This window comes from Galeopterus variegatus, unplaced genomic scaffold, assembly GCF_000696425.1.
Source record: "Galeopterus variegatus unplaced genomic scaffold, G_variegatus-3.0.2 Scaffold524, whole genome shotgun sequence".
In the NCBI taxonomy this organism is placed as follows: domain Eukaryota; kingdom Metazoa; phylum Chordata; class Mammalia; order Dermoptera; family Cynocephalidae; genus Galeopterus; species Galeopterus variegatus.
In genome coordinates, this window is record NW_007726635.1 from 556,910 (window position 1) to 578,299 (window position 21,390).

General features: G+C 62.3%; 1 protein-coding gene across 1 annotated transcript in view; it reads left to right on the forward strand.

Moving 5' to 3' along the window:
- Nucleotides 1-21,390, forward strand: part of AGRN (agrin) — a gene marked incomplete at its 5' end in the record, with an annotated part of 34,071 nt that extends 12,681 nt beyond the window's left edge. The window contains 37 exons of the mRNA XM_008569691.1: nucleotides 1,143-1,190; nucleotides 5,461-5,676; nucleotides 5,781-6,005; nucleotides 6,097-6,321; nucleotides 6,462-6,668; nucleotides 7,721-7,939; nucleotides 8,026-8,220; nucleotides 8,308-8,508; nucleotides 8,592-8,740; nucleotides 8,820-8,925; nucleotides 9,805-9,921; nucleotides 10,004-10,168; nucleotides 10,350-10,493; nucleotides 10,583-10,707; nucleotides 10,780-10,885; nucleotides 11,018-11,350; nucleotides 11,479-11,616; nucleotides 12,058-12,185; nucleotides 12,342-12,456; nucleotides 12,543-12,662; nucleotides 12,790-13,146; nucleotides 13,323-13,379; nucleotides 14,009-14,267; nucleotides 14,621-14,850; nucleotides 14,950-15,084; nucleotides 15,297-15,393; nucleotides 15,470-15,634; nucleotides 15,829-15,940; nucleotides 16,166-16,177; nucleotides 16,417-16,533; nucleotides 16,720-16,912; nucleotides 17,099-17,186; nucleotides 17,366-17,389; nucleotides 18,134-18,166; nucleotides 18,681-18,905; nucleotides 19,574-19,677; nucleotides 19,993-21,390. Of these exons, the coding sequence (XP_008567913.1) occupies nucleotides 1,143-1,190; nucleotides 5,461-5,676; nucleotides 5,781-6,005; nucleotides 6,097-6,321; nucleotides 6,462-6,668; nucleotides 7,721-7,939; nucleotides 8,026-8,220; nucleotides 8,308-8,508; nucleotides 8,592-8,740; nucleotides 8,820-8,925; nucleotides 9,805-9,921; nucleotides 10,004-10,168; nucleotides 10,350-10,493; nucleotides 10,583-10,707; nucleotides 10,780-10,885; nucleotides 11,018-11,350; nucleotides 11,479-11,616; nucleotides 12,058-12,185; nucleotides 12,342-12,456; nucleotides 12,543-12,662; nucleotides 12,790-13,146; nucleotides 13,323-13,379; nucleotides 14,009-14,267; nucleotides 14,621-14,850; nucleotides 14,950-15,084; nucleotides 15,297-15,393; nucleotides 15,470-15,634; nucleotides 15,829-15,940; nucleotides 16,166-16,177; nucleotides 16,417-16,533; nucleotides 16,720-16,912; nucleotides 17,099-17,186; nucleotides 17,366-17,389; nucleotides 18,134-18,166; nucleotides 18,681-18,905; nucleotides 19,574-19,677; nucleotides 19,993-20,150 (5,648 nt within the window). The remainder of the gene's footprint in view (nucleotides 1-1,142; nucleotides 1,191-5,460; nucleotides 5,677-5,780; nucleotides 6,006-6,096; nucleotides 6,322-6,461; nucleotides 6,669-7,720; nucleotides 7,940-8,025; nucleotides 8,221-8,307; nucleotides 8,509-8,591; nucleotides 8,741-8,819; nucleotides 8,926-9,804; nucleotides 9,922-10,003; nucleotides 10,169-10,349; nucleotides 10,494-10,582; nucleotides 10,708-10,779; nucleotides 10,886-11,017; nucleotides 11,351-11,478; nucleotides 11,617-12,057; nucleotides 12,186-12,341; nucleotides 12,457-12,542; nucleotides 12,663-12,789; nucleotides 13,147-13,322; nucleotides 13,380-14,008; nucleotides 14,268-14,620; nucleotides 14,851-14,949; nucleotides 15,085-15,296; nucleotides 15,394-15,469; nucleotides 15,635-15,828; nucleotides 15,941-16,165; nucleotides 16,178-16,416; nucleotides 16,534-16,719; nucleotides 16,913-17,098; nucleotides 17,187-17,365; nucleotides 17,390-18,133; nucleotides 18,167-18,680; nucleotides 18,906-19,573; nucleotides 19,678-19,992) is intronic.

A 21,390-nucleotide genomic window follows, 5' to 3' on the forward strand; every position in this document is an offset into this window, starting at 1 on the left:
ACCCAGGGCCGGCCGCTCCGGCCCGCGGGGCTCCTGGGGGCTTCGGGAAGACCTAGCGCCGCGGCGCGCGCTGAGAGCTGCCGGCCCGGCCGAAAGGGTCGCGGCAGCAGCGGTGGCCGCCGGCCTTCTGTCCCTCCTTCGCATGCCTCTGAGACCGAATTGGGGACTTCTGCTCTCGGAGAATTCTGCACAACCTCCCATGACGAGCCTGGAAGCCTGGGGAGGGGCCCTGGTGCCCCCCGGGCTGTGACTGGGGCTGAACTTGGAGAGCACAGCTGCCATCAGCTGCCTCTGCCTGGAGGTCCCAGCATGGGGGGAGTGTCCCCGAAGAGGCCTGAGGGTGCTCCCTGAGGACATCCCAGGCCCCAAGAGTCGGGGCCAAGGAGCCCGGGCCATGCCCCCACTGTCGCTGGAGCGGGACCCCCGGCAGCAGCCTGGGGTCTCCTTGCTGGTGCGATACTTCATGATCCCATGCAACGTCTGCCTGATCCTGCTGGCCACGTCCACACTTGGCTTCGCTGTGCTGCTCTTCCTCAACAACTGTACGTGGCCGCTGGGTGTGGCCACCCCAGCTAGGCCTGAGTGGCCCTGCTCCTGCTGGCCAAGTGTCCCCCTCTTGACTGCTAATAGTTGGAGGGCAGGCGGGACCATAGAGAGGCAGGGGGCCATGACCAGGCTCGGATGGGCCACCTGCATCTTCTGGGGACAGTTTGAGTCACTGTCTGGACCCCTGGGCTCCTTGAGGACTGTCTTTGGGCTCTTGGTGGGGCTGACTGTCATCTTGAGCTGCAGAAACCACTTTTTGTGGGAATTAGGGAGAACAGCTGGCTATGCTGGGAGTTGGGCAGGGCCTAAGGCTGGACTCATCTGGGGACGTAGGTGGCTGGGCCTCTGCCTTGGGCCCAGCTGACAGGTGGTACAGGCTGTGAGCACGTGGCTGGAGGGCCAGAGAAGAGCCTCTGCCAGCCAATGGGGTCAGGGCTGGACACCTCGGCTTCCCAGCCTCCCTAGCCTGGATCTCTGTAACTGGGGCTGAGGAGGGGGTGTGGGTGGGCAGGATATTCCTGCCAGGCTGGGCAAAGGGGTGGGATGTGGAAAGACCTGCTCAGAGGGCCCTAACTTGGAGATTTGTTTTTTTCCAGACAAACCTGGGACCCACTTCACAGCAACACCTCTGATACCTCCTGATGGTGAGTGGGGGCTGCAGTCAGTGACAGGCTGAGCTTAGGGGGGCACCCGGATGGGCATGGCACTCTGGGAGGCCAGGGGCCAATTTGGGGTGTGCACATCAGATGTGTTAGGTGTGTCTGGAGGAGGGAGGACGCTGGACAAGGGAGCCTGGGTTCTTCCTGGGGAGTCCACAGAAGTGGGCAGAGGACGGAGCTGGAGGTCTGGAGGCCCCAGCCCATGTTGGCTGCTTGCAATGCACAAAAGCGTAGCTCTAACTTCTGGGCCTCAGCCCCCAGAAGTTGTGATTATGTCAGACAATGCATGTGGGGTCAGGGTGGGAAGCCTGGGGCAGTGGAGTTAGGGTCTGGTTACGGGGGCTTCCTCTCTTTTGTCCTCACTTCTCCCCACTCAGGAAGGGGTGGGGCTGGAGACGGCAGCCAGAGGAAAGGCTGGGCTGGGCTGGGGGCCACTCAGCACAACCAGCACAGCTGTCTCAGGAGTTGCTTGGAGGATCTGGGGTCTGTCCGTGGGTCTGAGCAGGGGTCTGAGCAGGCGCTGCAGGAGAGCAGCCCTGCTGGAGGGGCGGGCTCACCTTTTGACCTGCTCTGTGGGGTGGGGCCTGCTAATATGGGGCTGCTAATATGTGGGCCTGTAATTAAGCTAATGTGAGCCAGGAAGAGAGGAAGCTGGGCTGCAGGGAGCAGGGGCAAAGGGCGCGGCACGTCTCCCACCACCCACCCTGGAGTCCTCTCCAGCTGGCTCACTCCCAGTACCTGCCTCATCACTGGGTCCCGTGCTGGGTAGGTGCTTTTCCAGGTTCCCAGAAGTCACACGGCAGGGCCGTCTGTATGTGGGGTCGGGCTGCAGGTCTGTCCTGACCAGGACGTGGGGTGGGGAGGACAACTTAGAGGATCCTGGAGTGGCCTGGGGCTGGGGGCCTGGGCCCTTGTCCCTGCATACACCCCTGGGTTGTGTAGGTCGTCTTCTGGGTCATTTCCTGGGTCTTAGAAATGGGAGTGAGGCAGGGTCTCCTTTCCTCTGTCCACAGTGCCGCAGTGCCTACCCACCCTGTGCTGGGAGGTGAGGGCCAGGGTGGGGGCAGCCCAGGGTCCTCAGCGGTCTGAGAGACAGCATAGGGGTGTTCCCTAGGAGTGGGGACCTTGGGCACCCAGGAACAGAGCCAGATTTGGGGGTGTGGGATTGAGGGGCTCTTCCGCTCTCTCCTGTCTTGGAGGCCATCCAGGCTGGGGCCATGCGTAGTCAGCTGTCTGTTACTCCTGGAGGCTGTGGTGCCTGCATGCTGGTAGTGTGCTCTCTGACACACCTGGCCACTTGGGGCCTGAAACCAGGACCCTGGGCTGGGGTGACATCAGGGGTGGGGAGAGGAGCCCAGCAGTGGGAATAGGGGTGGTGGTTGTGGGGCCCCTGTCCTGCCCCTGGGCTCTGGCCCTGCAACCTCTGTCTGTGGGCTCCCAGCCCTGGCCCCCTGACAGCAATGCCCTCCTTGGGCCACTCCCACAAGACTCTGAGGGCCGGCCCCTCAGAGCTCCAGGTCCCACCTGGGTCGTGGGGAGAGGAGACTTGTCTGCAGGACAAGTGAGTGTCCTTGTGAGCCAGGACAGGGTGGCCCTGCAGAGGTGAGGGAGGCCAGTGGCCTCCAAGGGGCCTGCACCTGGGGGGTTGCTGTCCCCCCTCCTGAGACACTGGAGCCTTTCAGGTCAGGGCCGCATGACCCCACTGTGTGGCATGTGAGCGGCAGGGCTGGGTAGGTGGATGGGCAAGCAGCCTGCTTGTCCCAGACACCCTCCTAGGGGATGGGCAGTGCAGAAGAGGCAGGTCTGTGCTGGGCTGGGGCTGAGGACGGAGTTTTTTTAGCCTGTGGACAAGATGCCTGAGCTGTCTGGATTTAAAGATTGGGCTCAGGTGGCTCCTCTCAACATCCTCAGCCCCCTCTCCTGAAACCCAAAAGGCTGGTGAGCATCTTGTTTCCTTTACACATACACCCATCCTCCCCACAGCTGCATGTGTGGGTCCCACATCCACACCCATCCCGCCACACAGTCATGGAAAGCTGCATGTCATAGTCTTCACACATGTGTGCCACCTCACTCTCTGGGTCCCTTGCAGACACTCACACCACAGATCTGTGGCCACAGGCAGGGCTAGGCCATCCGCTGCATCCTCCACCGCACTCAAGAGCAGGACAGGAGTTAAATATACCCGCTCCAGCACTGGCTATAAAAAGCCACTGCCGCCTCCAGCATTGTGTGTTACAGGGGGGGCCTTGGGTGTGCTGTGACAGAAACTGCTTGGGGACAGGAAGAGGCCAGGGAGCGGCTCCTGCAGGAGGCTGAGCTGGGCAGACTTGTTAGAGCTCCCAGGGGTGACCGTCAGGGACACATGGCTCCCAGTGCCCGCTGTGCCACTTCATGTATGAGGGTAGTGTGGGCAGCTGCCTTCCTCCACAGGTCTCTGTCGTGGGGGACACAGCAGAACTGTGGGCTGGGCTGTGGAGGAAGGCAGGGGTCTTGGTGGGTGAGAAACACAGCCATCCAGGAACAGGTGTCCTTGGCTGTGGGTCAGGGCCTTGGAAGAGGTCTGGTTAGGCTAAAGTGACCAGAGGGGGAGAGAGGGCTGAGCCCGAGGAGCAGGGACACGCAGCAGAGCCCGGGCACAGGGAGGTGACCAGGTCCTTAGCCATGGGGTCAGGAGCCTGGGCGAGACCTTGGTCAGCAGGTCCTGCTGAAGCCTAAGAGAGCAGCCAACAGGGCTTCAGCAATGTCTGTTGGATTTGGCCTGGGAGTCCCAGGGGCCTTGGGCAAGAGAGGCCGGCATGTGAGAGAGAGGTGCCAAGGGCAGAGAAGGGGAGACAGGAGGGAGGTGAGGGCCACGGGGGAGCATGGTTTGGGTTTGTTTTGAGCTGGGACAGAGGGGTGGCCATTGGTAGTGACAGTTCTTGTTACTTTGCTCATCATGGCAGCAAACGCTCAATGCCACGCTGAGTGCTGGGCTTTGCAGATATTGGCCTTTTAACCCCACAACCCTGGGAACTGCATCCCGTTGTCCCCATTCACAGAAGGGGACACTGAGGCACAGTGAGGTGATAACGTGCCCACAGTCACATGCTGGGTGAACACAGAGCTGGGTCAGCCCAGCTCAAGGACCTGAGGGGAAAGGGGAGTGAAAGGGGGCGGGGGGCACAGGTGAGATTGGGGGAAGGGGACATGGGTGGGTGGCAGGGATGGCGGGCTGAGGGCCCACTCCACTCAGACTCCTGGGGTGGGGGCAGGGATTGCCTGCTGGACCCTGAGGGGACCGTCGCTCTGGCAACAGCTGGCTCCTGCTCCCAGTGCACCCCACCCTCCTGGCTTCCCCGTGCCCCATTTCCTCAGCCTGCTGGGACGTGGTAGTGGGTAGCACCCCACCCCCCGTGGCTTATTAATCAAACATTTATTAGATCCAAACAGCTGCAGCCCCTAATGGGCCTTCTCCGCCCATGGGTGCACTGTCCTGGGTGGAGGTTCTGAAGAGTCAGCCTGCCCCTGCCCCAGTGCTGTGCTTCGGTGGTGGGTGTGTGCCTGGCACCATTGTCTGCAACGTTAAGAACTAAAACGGTCGAGGATAAAATGATGAGCACAGCTCCAGGGCTTGGCCCCCGAGAACGTCACTGTGGACAGGTTAGGCAGGGCTGCTCCGGACGGGAGGAGCGGCTGGACCGGGAGGCGGCATGGGGGCGCTGAGGGACCCCAGGGAGAGATGCCACAGTCAGCGTGGGGCCGGGGAGGCTGCAGGGGGGCGTGGACCTGGGGGGCTGGACGTGGGGGCCATGGGAGGTGAGGGGGGGTCCCGGGGGCAGTGAATCAGAGAGTGGAGGTGAGACCCGGCTTCAGACCCCTCCCTTGTGTGTGGCCTGGGGCAGGGGTCCAGTGTGGTGGGCACTGAAGCAGCTCCCAGGAGGGGGCACCTGAAGCTCGTCACCTGGGGAGGGCGAGCCTGGGCTCTGTGGGGAGAGGTGAGGAGTCACATGAAGCACAGATGGCTGGAGAGGGACTGGCCCGTTGTGGGGACACAGACGCCCCTCTCCACAGTTGCAGGGTGTTGGGGGCGAGGTGAAAATGTCCCCCGCTAAGGAGAGGCCTGTGGGCCGGGCCCTGTGAGCACAGGCGCACGTGAGGCCGTGTGTGAGCACGCGGGCATGTGGACACGCGAGTGGACGTGTCCGTCGGGTTTCGTGAGTGACCACGGAGCGGGCGGTGGAGCCACGTCCTTCCCTTGTCCTGCCCGCTCCAGCGTGCCGCGGGATGCTGTGCGGCTTCGGCGCCGTGTGCGAGCCCAGTGTGGAGAATCCTGGACGGGCGTCCTGCGTGTGCAAGAAGAGCTCGTGCCCCAACGTGGTGGCACCCGTGTGCGGCTCAGACGCTTCCACCTACAGCAACGAGTGCGAGCTGCAGCGCGCGCAGTGCCGCCAGCAGAGGCGCATCCGCCTGCTACGCCGCGGGCCCTGCGGTGAGCGCGCCCCAGGGACTGGGGACAGGGACGCCCGGGACGGTTGCAAGGTTTGCGCCGGGGGCGGGGCGGGCACAGCGTGACCCCACCCTCCCCGCCCGCAGGGTCCCCGGACCCCTGCTCCAACGTGACCTGCAGCTTTGGCAGTACCTGCGCGCGCTCCGTCGATGGGCAGACGGCCTCGTGCCTGTGTCCCACGACCTGCCAGGGCACCCCCGAGGGCACCGTGTGTGGCAGCGATGGCACAGACTACCCCGGCGAGTGCCAGCTCCTGCGCCGGGCCTGCGCCCGCCAGGAGAACATCTTCAAGAAGTTGGACGGCCCCTGCGGTGAGTGCTGCCCGGTGCGCATAGCTCCGCTTCTGTGCGTGCGTGTGCGCACAGGCGACAGCATCCTGACTCCTGCCCTCCCGACCCCCAGACCCCTGCCACGGCACCCTCACTGACCTGAGCCGCGTCTGCCGCGTGAACCCACGCACGCGGCGCCCTGAGATGCTCCTGAGGCCGGAGAGCTGCCCTTCCCGGAGGGCGCCTGTGTGTGGTGACGATGGGGTCACCTACGAAAACGACTGCGTCATGGGCCGAACAGGGGCTGCCCGTGGCCTCCTCCTCCAGAAAGTGCGCTCTGGCCAGTGCCAGCCTCGAGGTGGGCGGCCTCCCCAAAGGCCCCACCCCTGCCATTTTGTGACCCACGAGGTCCCTCCTGTGCCCCTGGGTCCCCTGCACATCCAGGTGGACCTGGCATGGTGCTCTGGCTTCTCTGATCTCCTTGCCCCCGCTCCCCAGACCGGTGCCCAGACGCCTGCCTGTTCAATGCTGTGTGCTTGTCCCGCCGTGGCCATCCCCATTGCTCCTGTGACCGTGTCACCTGTGACGGGGCCTACAGGCCTGTGTGCGCCCAGGACGGGCACACGTATGACAATGACTGTTGGCGCCAGCAGGCTGAGTGTCAGCAGCAACGAGCCATCCCTGCCAAGCACCAGGGCCCGTGTGGTGAGCTTCAGGGTGGCCCAGGCTGGAGTACTGCCCTGCGTCAGTCTCTGCCTGTCATCACATGCCATCGTCATCCCCCCATGTTTGCGCTGGGCTCTGGGGGAAGGCTGCTCACCTGGGAAGGCTCGGGGTGGGTGGAGGTGGAGAGGATGGTGCCCGGGACACCTGGGGGGCGGGGGCCTTGTGCAGGCTGCCCCTGATACTTGCACTTGGCCACGCTGCCACCTGCAAGCCCTCTAGTTTGTCCACCCGTCTGTCTCTCTGTCCGCGGTGGGTGGGTGTGGACACAACACTGGGGGAGCCCCAGACTCGTGGGACACGTGCAGCCACCAGTCCCTTTAGAGGTAGCCTCAGTTAGGATTTGAGGGACTGATGGAGGATGAAGGCAGCAGCCAGCGTGTCCCCTGTGGCTCTGCCATCTTAGTCGGCCGGTCTGTCCATTCTTCTGGTCTTTCTTTCTGCGTCTGTCTCCTCTTCTTGGTCCTTCCTTCCCTCTCGGCTCCGCCTCTTGTGTCTTCCAGCCTGATCTGCTGGCAGGATGAGGTGCCGTGCCTGCCCGCCAGGAGCCTGCAGCCCGAGGTCTGCCCCCAGCGAGGTGGGGGGGGTGGCTCGCTGCTGCCTGGCCTTGTGGTCCTCAGAGCAAGTGGACAGACACCTCATCTCCCATGCGGCCCTGGGTGTGACTCTGGGGGTGCAGACTCCTCCCCCCCACGGAGAGCCCCCCCACATGCACGGGTGTCCTGGGGCTGCTGGTGCTTGGGGGTCCATGGCCTGGGCGGGTGGCCAGGCCTGGCTGCCAGGAAGCACCTGTGTCTTGAGGGCAACCCCACCCCACACTCATGCAGGGGCTGGGCTGTTTCAGTTTGTGTCCCTGTCCACATCTGTCATGTGTCTGTCCCTTTCTCTGCTGCGTCCTGTGCATCTGGCCCTTCCCCCGTCCACTCTTCCTCCACCATCCCCACCCTGGGAAAGGGACTGCTGCGTGGGGCTGGGGGCTTTGCCCACAGCTAAGGGGAGCATGTGGGTCCGCTGAGTGCCCATGTTCTCCCCAGACCAGGCCCCGTCCCCCTGCCGTGGCGTGCAATGCACATTCGGGGCAACCTGTGCCGTGAAGAATGGGGAGGCTGTGTGTGAGTGCCCACAGGCATGTTCTGGCACCTATGACCCCGTGTGCGGCAGTGATGGCATCACCTATGGCAGTGCCTGCGAGCTGGAGGCCACGGCCTGTGCCCTCGGGCGGGAGATCCGGGTAGCACGCAGAGGACCCTGTGGTCAGTGGTGGGCGAGTGGGGCTGGCTGGGGAGTAGGGGAGGAAGGAGAACTCCTGGTCACCATGGTGACTGGGCTCTCTCCCCAGACCACTGTGGGCAGTGCCGCTTTGGAGCTCTGTGTGAGGCTGAGACCGGGCGCTGTGTGTGCCCCTCTGAATGTGTGAACTCGGCCCAGCCCGTGTGTGGTTCTGATGGGCACACATATGCCAGCGAGTGTGAACTGCACGTCCACGCCTGCACACACCAGATCAGCCTGCATGTGGCCTCCGCCGGACACTGCCGTGAGTGAGGCCAGGGGCCAGGGGGCCAGGGTCCCAGGCCTCCCCCACCAGGGTCTGCTGACCCTTGCCTGGCTCTGTCTTCCGCAGAGACTTGTGGAGACACGGTGTGTGCCTTTGGGGCTGTGTGTTCGGCAGGGCAGTGTGTGTGTCCCCGGTGTGAGCGCCCCCCACCCAGCCCCATATGTGGCACCGACGGTATCACTTACCGCAGCACCTGCGAGCTACGGGAAGCTGCCTGTCGGCAGCAAGTGAACATTGAGGAGGCCCGGACAGGGCCGTGTGAGCAGGGTAGGCTCAGGGGGCAGTGGGCGTGGACTGCTAGGACCCAGCCCCAGACAAGGACCCCTGGGTGACCTGGCTCTTCACCACAGCCGAGTGTGGCTCTGGCGGCTCTGGCTCCGGAGAGGACGGTGTGTGTGAGCAGGAGCTGTGCCGGCAGCACGGTGGCGTGTGGGACGAGGACTTGGAGGATGGCCCATGCGTCTGTGACTTCAGCTGCCAGAGTGTCCCCAGGAGCCCGGTGAGCCCCCACCTCCCCTGGCTCTGGGTGGGCAGCGAGGAAGGGGCCGAGGCCACCCACACTGACACCACAACTGCAGGTGTGCGGCTCCGATGGGGTCACCTATGGCACCGAATGTGACCTGAAGAAGGCCCGGTGTGAGTCACAGCGAGAACTGTACATCACGGCTCAGGGAGCCTGCCGAGGTGAGCAGCAGGCTCCTTATAGGTGTGTTGGCATGCAGGGCACACCTGCTCAGGCACACGTGCAGAAGCCTTGGCGTTCCCATGTATGCACATGAGTGAGAGGTGCGTGGAACCACATGTGTCTTATCAGCCAGTACCAAGCACCTACTGTGCGTCAGGCCAGGCTTTGGTGCTGGGAGGTGGCCGGGAACCATCCTCTGGCCCCATCCTCTGGACCTTCTCTCTCGTTGCGGGGAGACTGACAGTGACTCAGTGAAAATGTCACATTTATTATAAGTTTATGCATGCACAAAGTGGTCCTGAGTGTGTGCTTATGCATGTACAGTTTCGATGGGTGTGATTAAATGTGTGTGGCTTTGGAGGAATGTGGATGACTGTGTGTGCACATCTGTGTGTGTGTGTGTGTGTGTGTGTATGTTGGCTTACAAAGACACACTTACCTGTGTGTGCATGGGGTGCATGTCCACAACCTTTGGGCATTCTGTGTGTACACGACCATGTGTACTCTGTGTTTCTGGTCTTGCATTTACAGACATGTCTTTTTTTTTTTAATAAGGTGACCGGTAAGGGGATCTTAACCCTTGACTTGGTGTTGTCAGCACCACACTCTCCCAAGTGAGCTAACCGGCCATCCCTATAAAGGGATCCGAACCTGTGGCCGTGGTGTTATCAGCACCACACTCTCCCAAGTGAGCCACGGGCCGGTCCTACAGACATGTCTTTGTATGTGCTGTGGTTTCACCTGTGACTCAGCCCCAGCCTCCCAGGCCCTGGTGGCAGTTGGTATCAGGACAGCTGAGTGGTCATGGCAGGGGGAAGGTGAAGCAGGCTGTGCGTCCAGCACCACATGAGGTCAGAACACTGTGTCCCTCCCTGCAGGTCCCACCTTGGCCCCACTGCTGCCTGTGGCTCCCCTGCACTGTGCCCAGGCCCCCTACGGCTGCTGCCAAGACAATGTCACTGCTGCCCAGGGTGTGGGCCTTGCTGGCTGCCCCAGTGAGTACCTGAACTCAGCCCTGATCTCTGGCCTGTTGGAGCCGTGCAGCTGCAGTGACCCTGTCCTTCCCTGGCTTTGCAGGTGCATGCCAGTGCAACCCACATGGCTCCTACAGCAGCACCTGCAACCCAGCTACAGGCCAGTGCTCCTGCCGCCCAGGCGTGGGGGGCCTCAAGTGTGACCGCTGCGAGCCCGGCTTCTGGAACTTCCGGGGCATCGTCACTGATGGCCGGAGTGGCTGTACCCGTGAGTGACAGGGCCCTGGGCTGGCCACCAGCCACGCACTCCCGCTCGCCCAGCTCTCATCACCCTGCCCCTCCACTGTACCCTTGCCTGATCCACACCAGGGGCTAGGAAATTGGGGGGGGGGGCTTTCCAGAGCAGGTGGGGAAGACTGTCCAGGTGCAGACATCAGTTTCTTCCCCAGCTTGCAGCTGTGACCCCTGGGGTGCCGTGCGGGATGACTGTGAGCAGATGACAGGGCTGTGCTCCTGCAAGCCTGGGGTGGCTGGTCCCAAGTGCGGGCAATGTCCAGATGGTCGCGCCTTGGGCCCTGCTGGCTGTGAACCAGGTGAGGGCAAGGGCCCATGTTGACCCGGGGCTCCCAGTGTGGGGGGTGAGGCAGCCTGAGTGCTGCGGGTCTCCATATCTGTGCCCCAGACTCCTCGGTGCCCGAGACTTGTTTGGAGATGCGCTGTGAGTTTGGTGCGTTCTGCGTGGAGGAGGCTGGCTCTGCCCACTGTGTTTGCCCAGCGCTCACGTGTCCTGAGACTGATGCTACCAAGGTGAGAGGTGGGCAGTGTGGAGAGTGGGGCAGTGGGGGAGACCTCACCTGAGCTTCTCTGCCCTGTGGCCAGGTCTGTGGGTCGGATGGGGTCACCTATGGCAACGAGTGCCAGCTGAAGACCATTGCCTGCCGCCAGAGCCTGAACATCTCTGTGCAGAGCCTTGGCCCCTGTCAGGGTGAGCTCACTGGGCATCACCCACAACTGACCAGCAAGGCCTGACCCTGCCCTGCCTACAGCCCCACCCTGCCCTGAGCCACCTGGCCCCAGCCCCCATCCGGCCCCCATCCCAACCTCCTTCTTCTTGCAGAGGCTGTTGTTCCTGGTGCCCAGCCAACACCCGCATCCATAACCACCCCAGGGCCCATCCTGAGCGAGATGCTGCCACTACCCCCCAGCACCCACCCCGTGGCTCCCAGCAGTATCCCCCACAGCCGGCCCACTCCTCTACACTCATCACGACCTTGGACCACCGCCAGCATCCCCAGGACCACCACGCGGCCTGCACTGACTATGCCCCCCACAGCACCCTCTGCTGTGACCAGTCTCGTCACGTCTGCCTTCGGAGAATCCAGCAGTGCAGATGGAAGTGGCGAGGAAGAGCTGAGCGGGGACCAGGAGGCCAGCGGGGGGGGGTCTGGGGGTGAGCAGGGACCAGGAGGCCAGTGGGGGGAGGTCTGGGGGTGGGTGGGGCTCAGAGATGTGGGGGGTGGGGTGCAGGGTGCAGGAGAAGGCTCCACCTGGGGCTGGGCTCAGACTATGCCTCCCCAGGACTTGAGCCCCCTGAGGACAGCAATGTGGGGACCCCTGGGCCACCCATCGAGAAGGCTTCCTGCTACAACTCACCTTTGGGCTGCTGTTCGGATGGCAAGACACTCTCAGTGGACACAGAGGGCTCCAACTGTCCCGGTGAGTTGGCAGCTGGGGACAGGGTGGAGCTTCAGGAGCAGCCTGGACAGGCCAGGGGTGCTATCTCCACCCCCCAGGCAGCAGGTTGGTACAGGGGGTTTACGGTCTTCTGGCCTCAGCACGTGCGTGTATGTGGTCTTGGGGATTTGCCACCCCCACCCCCCCGCACATGTATGGTCTTGGCCCCGCACACAGGTGCGTGGTCAGGACCCCGTGCCTAACCTGTCTCTCTTGTTGCAAGCCGGCCGGGGGCACTGCTTCAAGGAGTCCGCCCGGTAACTGACATCAGCCCTGCCCTGGGGTCTCCACTAACCTCATGACCATCTGACTAACATCCATCCGCCCTGTGCCCCGTGGGGCTTGCTGCTGGGGCCTGTGCCCGTGGCCGGCCCAGGAGGCCAGGCAGGCACCAGGCAGGGCCTCACTGCCCCTCCCCCACAGCCACCAAGGCGTTCCAGGGCGTGCTGGAGCTTGAGGGGGTCGAGGGGCAGGAGCTATTCTACACACCAGAGATGGCTGACCCCAAGTCGGAGCTGTTTGGGGAGACCGCCAGGAGCATTGAGAGTGCGGTAATGTGCGGGCCTGCTGGGTGAGGGGTGCAGCCCCTGCTCAGCCACTGGCCTTCCTCTGAGGACAGACCCCAGGGGAGGACCTGGGTGGCAGGACCCCAGCTTCATCCAGGCCTGGGTGGCTGCCCAGAGTCCTCCCACACTCCCTGCCCACAGCTGGACGACCTCTTCCGGAACTCAGATGTCAAGAAGGACTTCTGGAGTGTCCGCCTGCGGGACCTGGGACCCGGCAGATCAGTCCGTGCCATTGTGGACGTGCACTTTGACCCCAGTGAGCCTCCCCCCATGTCCTCTTGAGGCCATTAATGGGTGGGGGCGACATAGGCTGTGCCATGCTCAGAGCCCCCTCCTCCCCAGCCACAGCCTTCAGGGCCCCCGACGTGAGCCGGGCCCTGCTCCGGCAGATCCAGGTGTCCAGGCGCCGGTCCCTGGGGGTGACACGGCCACTGCAGGACCACGTGCGCTTCATGGACTTTGGTGAGTACCATACCAGGCCACGAGCTACAGCTTGGTTGTCCCCTCCCCTTCCCCAGAACCCCATTCCTTGTTGGCCCTCCCTGTGTCCTGCTCCTTGCGGACTCTGATGGCTCACCCCCACCCCCAGACTGGTTTCCTGCGTTCACGGTAGCCACAACTGGAGCCACTGCTGCTGTGACCACAGCCAGAGCTACTACGGTGGCCCGCCTGCCTTCCTCTGCTGTGACCCCTCGGGCCCCGTACCCCATTCACACAAGCCGGCCCACTGGCAGGACCACAGCACCCCCCACCACACGCTGGCCCCCCACCACTGCCCCCAGCCCGGCGGCTGGACGCCGACCTCTGACCCCAGGGCCCCAGCAGCCCCTAAGGCCCTGTGACTCCCAGCCCTGCCTCCATGGGGGGACCTGCCAAGACCAGGACTCAGGCAGAGCCTTCACCTGCAGCTGCCGGACGGGCAGGGGAGGCGCCTTCTGTGAGAAGGGTAAGGGTCCTCGCTACGGGGGAGGAGCAGGGGGACAGGGGGGCGGGCGCAAGGATTGGGGGCAGGGCCAAGCAACCCTCGGGAGGAGGGGCGGGGCCTGGGGTTAGTGCCCGGCCCGGGGACGGGCATGGGACCCTCCGCGCTCCTGCAGCCGGCCCTGCCCGTCGTCCCCGCAGCGCTGCGCCCCTCCGTGCCGGCCTTCGGGGGCCGCTCCTTCCTGGCCTTTAAATATTGTCCATTTAAAACAAATTTCAAAAGAGGAAAGATATGTCTCCTGCCTTAAGGTTTTTTTTTTTTTTTTTTTCTCCTTGATCTTCTCTAAACACTATGAGAAGGAAAAAGTGGAAACCCAGTTGACTAAAGCCAGGCAGGCTTGTTTCATTTCATTAAGTCAACTGTGAAGATTAAGAGTTGGTTGGTAATTTTTAAAAATAAAAATTAATTGAAAAAAGTTGTAAGAAGAATTCTCTAGCATCTTATGGGTAGGCATTTGTGCCTATTCAGGAACTGATGGCCGCATTTACAGATTACTCAAGAACTACTGTCTCCTCCGTACTCCATCCCCATTGTGGTGCTTATCTTTTGTCATTTATTTTCTTCCTTCACTCACTCCCTTTTTTCTCAATGTTTGTTGGCTTCCTATTCTGTATCAGGAACTGTGCTAATCATTGGGGGTGAAAAAACAAAAGAAAGGTGGACTTGTTGATCTCCCAAATCAGTATGGGGTTGTGGGAGCACAATGTTCTGGGAAACTAACCTTTTGGAAGTGGGATGGTGGGGTGGGAAGGGGAGGGTTTAGGGAAAGTGTCTCTAAAAGGTAAAACTTGGGAGAGACTTCAGTGAGCTAGAGCTCTTCTAGCAGTCAAGGGCAGGGAGAACATTCCAGAGATAGGGAATACCACAGGAAAAGACATGCAGAAAGAGTGCGCGGTGCTGACGAGCTCGGTGCCTGTGGAGCCAGGCCGGTGGCACCGACTAGAGCTGTCGCGGCATTGGCGCCGGGGCACACTCTCAGTGGATGGTGAGACCCCTGTCGTGGGTGAGAGTCCCAGTGGCACCGACGGTCTCAACCTCGACACTGACCTCTTCGTGGGTGGCGTCCCAGAGGACCACGCTGCCATGTGAGCATCGAGGAAGGGATCGTGGTCTGGACCCCAACCCCTGACCCTCAACCCCTGACCCTCCAGCCACTCCTGTCCTGCTTGGGTGGCATCCCTGAGGACCAGGTTGCCCTGTGGCCACTGCAGAGGGATTGGTTTGGCTCTGATCTTCAGTTGCGACTCTTGACCCTTAATTCCATCTTCTGATCCTGCCCTGTTTGTCGGGTCTGCCACCTTGTGAGCAGCAAAAGCAGGGAGTGGGAGAAGGGGCCGCCCTGATCTCTGGCTCTAGTTTATTGGAAGATGTCAGTATCAGAACTGGCTGAGAAATGATGGCTCTGGCCTCTGGTCGCTCACCCCTTTCCTGGTGGCAGGGTGCTTGAACGGACCTCTGTCAGCGTCGGCCTGAGAGGCTGCATCCGTTTGCTAGACGTCAACAACCAGCGGTTGGAGCTCAGCAGCTGGCAGGGGGCTGCAGTCCAAAGCTTCAGCGTGGGCGAGTGTGGGGACCACCCCTGCCTGCCCAACCCCTGCCGTGGTGGGGCCCCATGCCAGGCCCTGGAGGCCGGTGCGTTCCACTGTCAGTGCCCACCCGGCCGCTTTGGTGAGGGCGGGGCCAGGGACTAGGTGCTGGGGGTGGGCAACCATTTGTCTGTGGGCAGGTTCTTACATCTCTCGGGATCCCCATCCTGTCTCCCTCCAGGCCCGACCTGCGCCGATGAAAAGAGCCCCTGCCAGCCGAACCCCTGCCACGGGGCAGCCCCCTGCCATGTGCTACCCGAGGGTGGGGCCAAGTGCGAATGCCCCCTGGGCCGCAGGGGCAGCCTCTGCCAGATAGGTGGGGGCAGGGCTCTCCGGGCACGGAATTGAACGTTCGGGCTGGGGGGTAGTCCAAGTTGGACTGGGGCTTGGGTGCCAGTTAGGGTTGAGATTCGGGCTGGTATTGGGTGTTAATTAGATTAGGCATGGGGCTGGCAGGGCAGGGGTGGTGCAGGAGACCCCAAGGGTCAGGGCCCCGAGCCTTGTGTGAACCTGTTTGGCCTTCCACAGTGTCAGAGCAGGACGACCCTCGGCCCTTCCTGGCTGACTTCAGCGGCTTCTCCTACCTAGAGCTGAAAGGCTTGCACAATTTTGAGCGGGACCTGGGGTCAGTAGGGCAGAATGGGGGGGTGAACCCTCCTGTATCCAGCCTGTGGCCCCTGCATGACCCCATGTGACTGCAGGGAGAAGATGGCGGTGGAGGTGGTGTTCCTGGCCCGTGGCCCCAGTGGTCTGCTCCTCTACAACGGACAGAAGACGGACGGCAAGGGGGACTTCGTATCACTGGTGTTGCATGACCGCCGCCTGGAGTTCCGCTATGACCTGGGCAAGGGGGCAGCTGTCATCAGGTGGGCAAGTGTAGGTGGGCCAAGGGGACTAGACTGGGCCCTGCTCTGGACGACTACCCACCCCAACCACAGGGAGGACTCGGGGGGGCTGGCCCTGGGGTGAGTACCAGGCTGGGCATGTGGCAGTGTCGCTTGGGCCATTGAGTGGGCAAGCAGAGGCCAGAGCCTGCTCACGGGGCCCCCCTCCTTTCCAGGAGCAAGGAGCCCATCACCCTGGGCACCTGGACCAGGGTCTCACTGGAGCGAAATGGCCGCAAGGGTGCCATGCGTGTTGGTGATGGGCCCCGCGTGCTAGGGGAGTCCCCGGTAAGGGCCCCTGGGGTTGTGGGGGGGCCTGGGCCTCTCCCGACGCGCTCCCACCGCCTGCCTCCTCCTACCCTCCCAGGGCTCGGCAGCCCCCACCCTGTGGTTGGCTCTTACTGAGCTGTTTTCTCTTCGTCTGTCCTGTGCCTCTGTCTGTCTGTCTTCTCTCTCTGCCCCGCTGCTCTCTGGCTCTTGCTCTGCAATCCCCACCCGCTCTTCGGATGTCAGAAATCCCGCAAGGTACTGTCTCCCTCTCGCCTGCTCATCGTTTCCTGCGCCTCCAGCCTTAGAGTAGCTCCTTCCCCACTAAGGACCCAACCATCTGCCGTTTTTGTGTGATTAATGCTGCCTCCTAGATAGATCGGGGGGCTGTGGGGCATTGGGGAGCCTTGGACGGTTGGGCAACCCTGGTCTGGGACTCAGCCTGTTCCTGGCCAGTGGTGGGCTTCACGCAGCCCCTCACCCAGCGCCTCCCGCAGGTGCCACACACCATCCTCAATCTGAAGGAGCCGCTCTACATTGGGGGCGCCCCTGACTTCAGCAAGCTAGCTCGAGCGGCTGCAGTGTCCTCGGGCTTTGATGGTGCCATCCAGCTGGTACGTGGGGCAGGGGTGGGGCCGTCTCACCAGGGCTCTGTGCTGTGGGGGTTGGGTGGCAGGGTCCCAAGGAAGGGCCCGTCATGGGAGTGTGTCTGTTCTCCTGGGGTGAGGGCCATCACAGCAGGAGAGCAGCAGGAGGACAGGCTGTCACCGCCTACCCTCGCCTACCCCCGCCCCCTGCAGGTCTCCCTGAGAGGCCACCAGCTGCTGACCCAGGAGAACGTTCTTCAGGCGGTGGACGTCTCCTCCTTCCCAGACCACCCTTGTACTCAAGCCTCAGGCCACCTCTGCCTCAATGGGGCCTCATGTCTCCCGAGGGAGGCCACCTATGAGTGCCTGTGTCCTGCAGGCTTCTCGGGGCTGCACTGCGAGAAGGGTGAGCAACGGGGCATGGGCAGAGGCTGGACAGGGCTGGGGTCAGTGCCCAAGGTCTGCCCTCACCCACCCGCCTCACAGGGCTGATTGAGAAGTCAGCAGGGGGCCTGGACACGCTGGCCTTTGACGGGCGGACCTACATCGAGTACCTCAATGCTGTGACCGACCTCACCCACCCGCCTCACAGGGCTGATTGAGAAGTCAGCAGAGGGCCTGGACACGCTGGCCTTTGACGGGCGGACCTACATCGAGTACCTCAATGCTGTGACCGAGAGGTAACGTGTTGGCACCCTTGAGTCCTCTGCTGTTCCTCTAGTCTTGTCTGCGCACATTGTGCAGGACGGGACGCCGGACCCTGCACGTCTACCCTTGGCTTGAGCCGGAGGGGAAAGCCTACTGTCCACCCAGCTCCACCCTCCCTCCTTCTCACTGTCTCTGTCTCTTTGTTTCCAAGCAAACTGACCAATGAGATCCCAGCGTAAGTAGCACCTCTGCCCCCACCTGCACCCTCACGCCCACTCCCTCCCTGCTCTCTGCTCCCCACCCGCTACCACAGCACAGTCCTGAGCCCCAGGGAGGGCAGAGCTATCCATGCCAGGTGGAGGAGGATGGGGTCTAGGGACTGTGTGCTGCACGAGGCTCAGCTTCCTACCTTGGAAGTGGGGAGGCGCCCCTTCCCAAGCCACCAGCCGAGGGCTGGTCACCCGATTCACCTGTGAGGCAGCGGCATACTTATGTGCGCACATACGTGTGTTTGTGTCCACGAGTGCATGTGCACATTCAGGTGTGTGTGCACATATGCACATGAGTTCGTGTGTGTACACGCATGCTTGTTTGTATGCAGTATGTGTGGATGTGTGTTTGTGTGTGCAAACTTGTAGGTGTGCGTGTGCGTTTGTGTGTTGGGTCATTCAGGAGCCACTCCCAGGCAGGTGAGCCCTCAGTCTCCATCCCCTGCCATCTCATACCCCCCTGATCTCTGACCGCCTGGGCCCTGCCTGCCAGCTGGTATCTGCACATGCGTGCTGCATGTGTGTCGTTGCCAGGGCTCTTTGGTGGGTGGGGCCAGTGACATCCAGGGTCCCACGTGTCTTCTGTGGATGCCTGCTCCTCCCACCTTACACTGTTGAAGGTGTATGTGGGGAGGGGCTTGCCAGCCCCCGCCCTGTGCTCAGCCTGTCTGTCTGCTGCTCACCTGCTTTCCTCTCTTCCTGCTTCTAAGCCCCGAAACTCCGGATTCTGGGGCCTTTCACAGGTGAGCACGCTGCAGTGCTGCGAGACCCGCCATGTGCCCACCCATCTTCCCCTCTCTTTCTTTTTTTTTTTTTTTTTTTGTCTTTTTCCGTGTCCGGCAACGGATCACAACCCTCAGTGTTGCCCCCGTACCGAACCGGGGACCGGCAACGGGATCGCAACCCTCGGCGTTACCCCCCGCGCCTCGCTCAGCCAGTGAGCGGGAACCGGTCTGTATGTGGAATCCGAACCCTCGGGCGGGAGTGCCGCCACGCTTCCCAAGCGGCGCACTTATCCAGTGCGCCACCGGGCCGGCCCTTCCCCTCTCTTTCTGATCGTTCCTCTGTCCCATTGTCTGGCTATCTGTCCGTCTCTCTTCTGCATTGCACTGTTGGTGTCTGCCCACCTCCCATCCGGCTGCTCCTTGGTTTCATCCCCAGCCTGTGGCCACTGCAGCTGTGGCTCTTTTCCTCCTGCCTCCCACATCTGGGCCCTGCTGCCTTCCGGGAGGCCCTGACCCATGTCTTTGCCCCCAGCGAGAAGGCGCTGCAGGGCAACCACTTTGAACTGAGCTTGCGCACCGAGGCCACGCAAGGGCTGGTGCTGTGGAGCGGCAAGGCCACGGAGCGGGCAGACTATGTGGCACTGGCCATCGTGGACGGGCGCCTGCAGCTGAGCTACGACCTGGGCTCCCAGCCCGTGGTGCTGCGCTCCACTGTGCCTGTCAGCACCAACCAGTGGCTGCGGGTCAGGGCACACAGGTCAGCGGGGAGCCCCGATGTGCTGAGAATAGCAGCGGGCCGTGCCTGGACTTGCCTGGCTGGGGTGTGCCCATCACTCGTGCCTGAGCAGGGGTTAGGGAGGGCAGGCCTGGCTGCCTGACCCAAGGTCACTGCCAATGAGAGAAGGGAGGGACGAGAAGGTGCAGAGAAGCAGTTATGGCCAGAGGACTCCTGGTCTGTGAAGGGAATCCGTGCCCTGCCCAGACAATGGTCGGCAATATGTCTGTCTGGTCTGAGCCTGGCCATTGCCTCCAGCAAAGCTTGACCTGTGCAAGTGTTCCCTACCCTGGCCACCAGATGTTCTCCTGGGATTCTGTGCCACCCCATCCTGGTCCCCAGGGATGGCACCTTGTGTTCTTCCCCCGGTGTGTCACCTGAAAGGCATTGGGGTGAAGGGATGTTCAGGAGCTGCAGGAGGTGGGGAGGGCCATCTGGACCCCCTGACCTGTGCAAGTGTTCCCTACCCTGGCCACCAGATGTTCTCCTGGGATTCTGTGCCACCCCATCCTGGTCCCCAGGGATGGCGCCTTGTGTTCTTCCCCCGGTGTGTCACCTGAAAGGCGTTGGGGTGAAGGGATGTTCAGGAGCTGCAGGAGGTGGGGAGGGCCATCTGGACCCCCTGACCATCTCACCACCCTCACCCCCAGGGAGCAGAGGGAAGGTTCGCTCCAGGTGGGCAATGAGGCTCCTGTGACTGGCTCCTCCCCGTTGGGTGCCACACAGCTGGACACAGACGGAACCCTGTGGCTCGGTAAGTGTTTAGGGGAGGCCAGGAGAGGGGGCACCCAAGGGTCTCAGGATATACAAGGGGTAGACTCCATCCCCTGGGGCCAGCACCTGAGGCAGCCCTGTGAGGAAGGCAGACATGCTGGCTGGGGCACAGGTCTGTCCACTCCCACCTTAGCTCCAGGGCTGTGGGGCCAGGAGGTAGGAGCATCTGTGTGGGTACACGTGCTGGTTACCTGCGCTCCAGGTAATTCCCCTGGTCATTTCGGTGTTGGCAGGTGCCTCTGTTCATCAGCCTCACTGAGTCACACTTGGTGACTAACCACTGTCTGTCCTGCAGGGGGCCTGCAGAAGCTGCCTGTGGGCCAGACCCTGCCCAAGGCCTACAGCACAGGCTTTGTAGGCTGCCTGCGGGACGTGGTGGTGGGCCAGCGCCCGCTGCAGCTGCTGGAGGATGCTGTCACCAAGCCAGAGCTGCGGCCCTGTCCCGCTGCTTGAGCCAATGCCAGAGCCCACCACCCACCCTGCTGTAATTATTTTCTATTTTTGTAAACTTGTTGCTTTTTGATATGATTTTCTTGCCTGCGTTTTGGCCAGAAGGACTGCGGGCCCAGCCTCCCTTCCGTCCAGGCAGCTGTGCTGCAGAGACAAACCCAGTGCCAAGGGACTTATGGGGTGATGTGGCCGCGTGGAGGGCTTGAGCCAGACAGCAGCCTCGGGACATGCCCTCTGCCTCGGGGCACCGAGTCACAGCCCCGTGCACTGTGCGTCCCTGTGTCCATCTGTGTTGGTCCTTTGTGTACCTCGGTCCATCCACAGGCCCGCTCCCGCATCTCCCATGTCTCCCACATTCCATGTGACGAGCCCTGCTTCCCAAAGCAGGAAGGGACTGCTGGGGTATAATAGGGCCCGTTCTCCTCGCAAGCCCCGCTGGGCCTTTCTAGGTTCCCACCTACGCTGCTATCCCCACTGCGTGTGTGGTGGGCCACGCTGCCTCGCCTCCGGGCTAGCCTGGACCCCAGGGCCTGCCCTGCCTGGGCCTCCTGTGCTAATACTGTGACTTAGGAACAATGTTACTGTTGGGGCCACACTCCACCCCTCCCTCGAGCTGTATCCGCCCGTCCCAGGGTGCTGTGGAGCAGAGGCCAGGCCCAGGCCCATCCGGGTGCCCTGACCCTTGGCTGGCCCTGTATACACCGTTCCCCTCCCCTCAACACCAGGCCCTGAGAGGGAGTGGCCACCATGTGTGCTGTGGCTGACCTCTGTCGCTTTCCTGCCCAAGTGTCTGGCCTGGCCACAGCCACGTTTTCCATGCATTGATTTTATTTGACACTTATAGCAGCGGGGCTGTTGTCTCTCCTGTCCTGACCCGAGAGCAGCTGCAGGCTGCCTCGCAGCGAACCCTCACTCAAGTTCAGTGTGAGGGGCAGCCGTTCTTGTCTGAGCATGACCAGGGCCTGGCCCATGTCTGACCATAGCCAAGGGGTGGATGTAGGGGCAGCAGAGATGGCTGTGAAGCCAGAAATGCCTTAAACTGCGACATCCCATTCCGTCCTCTCCCACTCAACCCCCAGTCCAGTCCTCTCGGGATCAGGACGACCAGACACAGCTGGTGTGGGGCTGCCCTGACCCTGCCTCTGCCAGGGCTGGTGCTGGGGCTGGAGAGAGCCGCATGGCATTACTAACTCCAGCGTGTGTCTGTCAATCACCATGGAATAAAGTGAAAACTTTAAAAGAG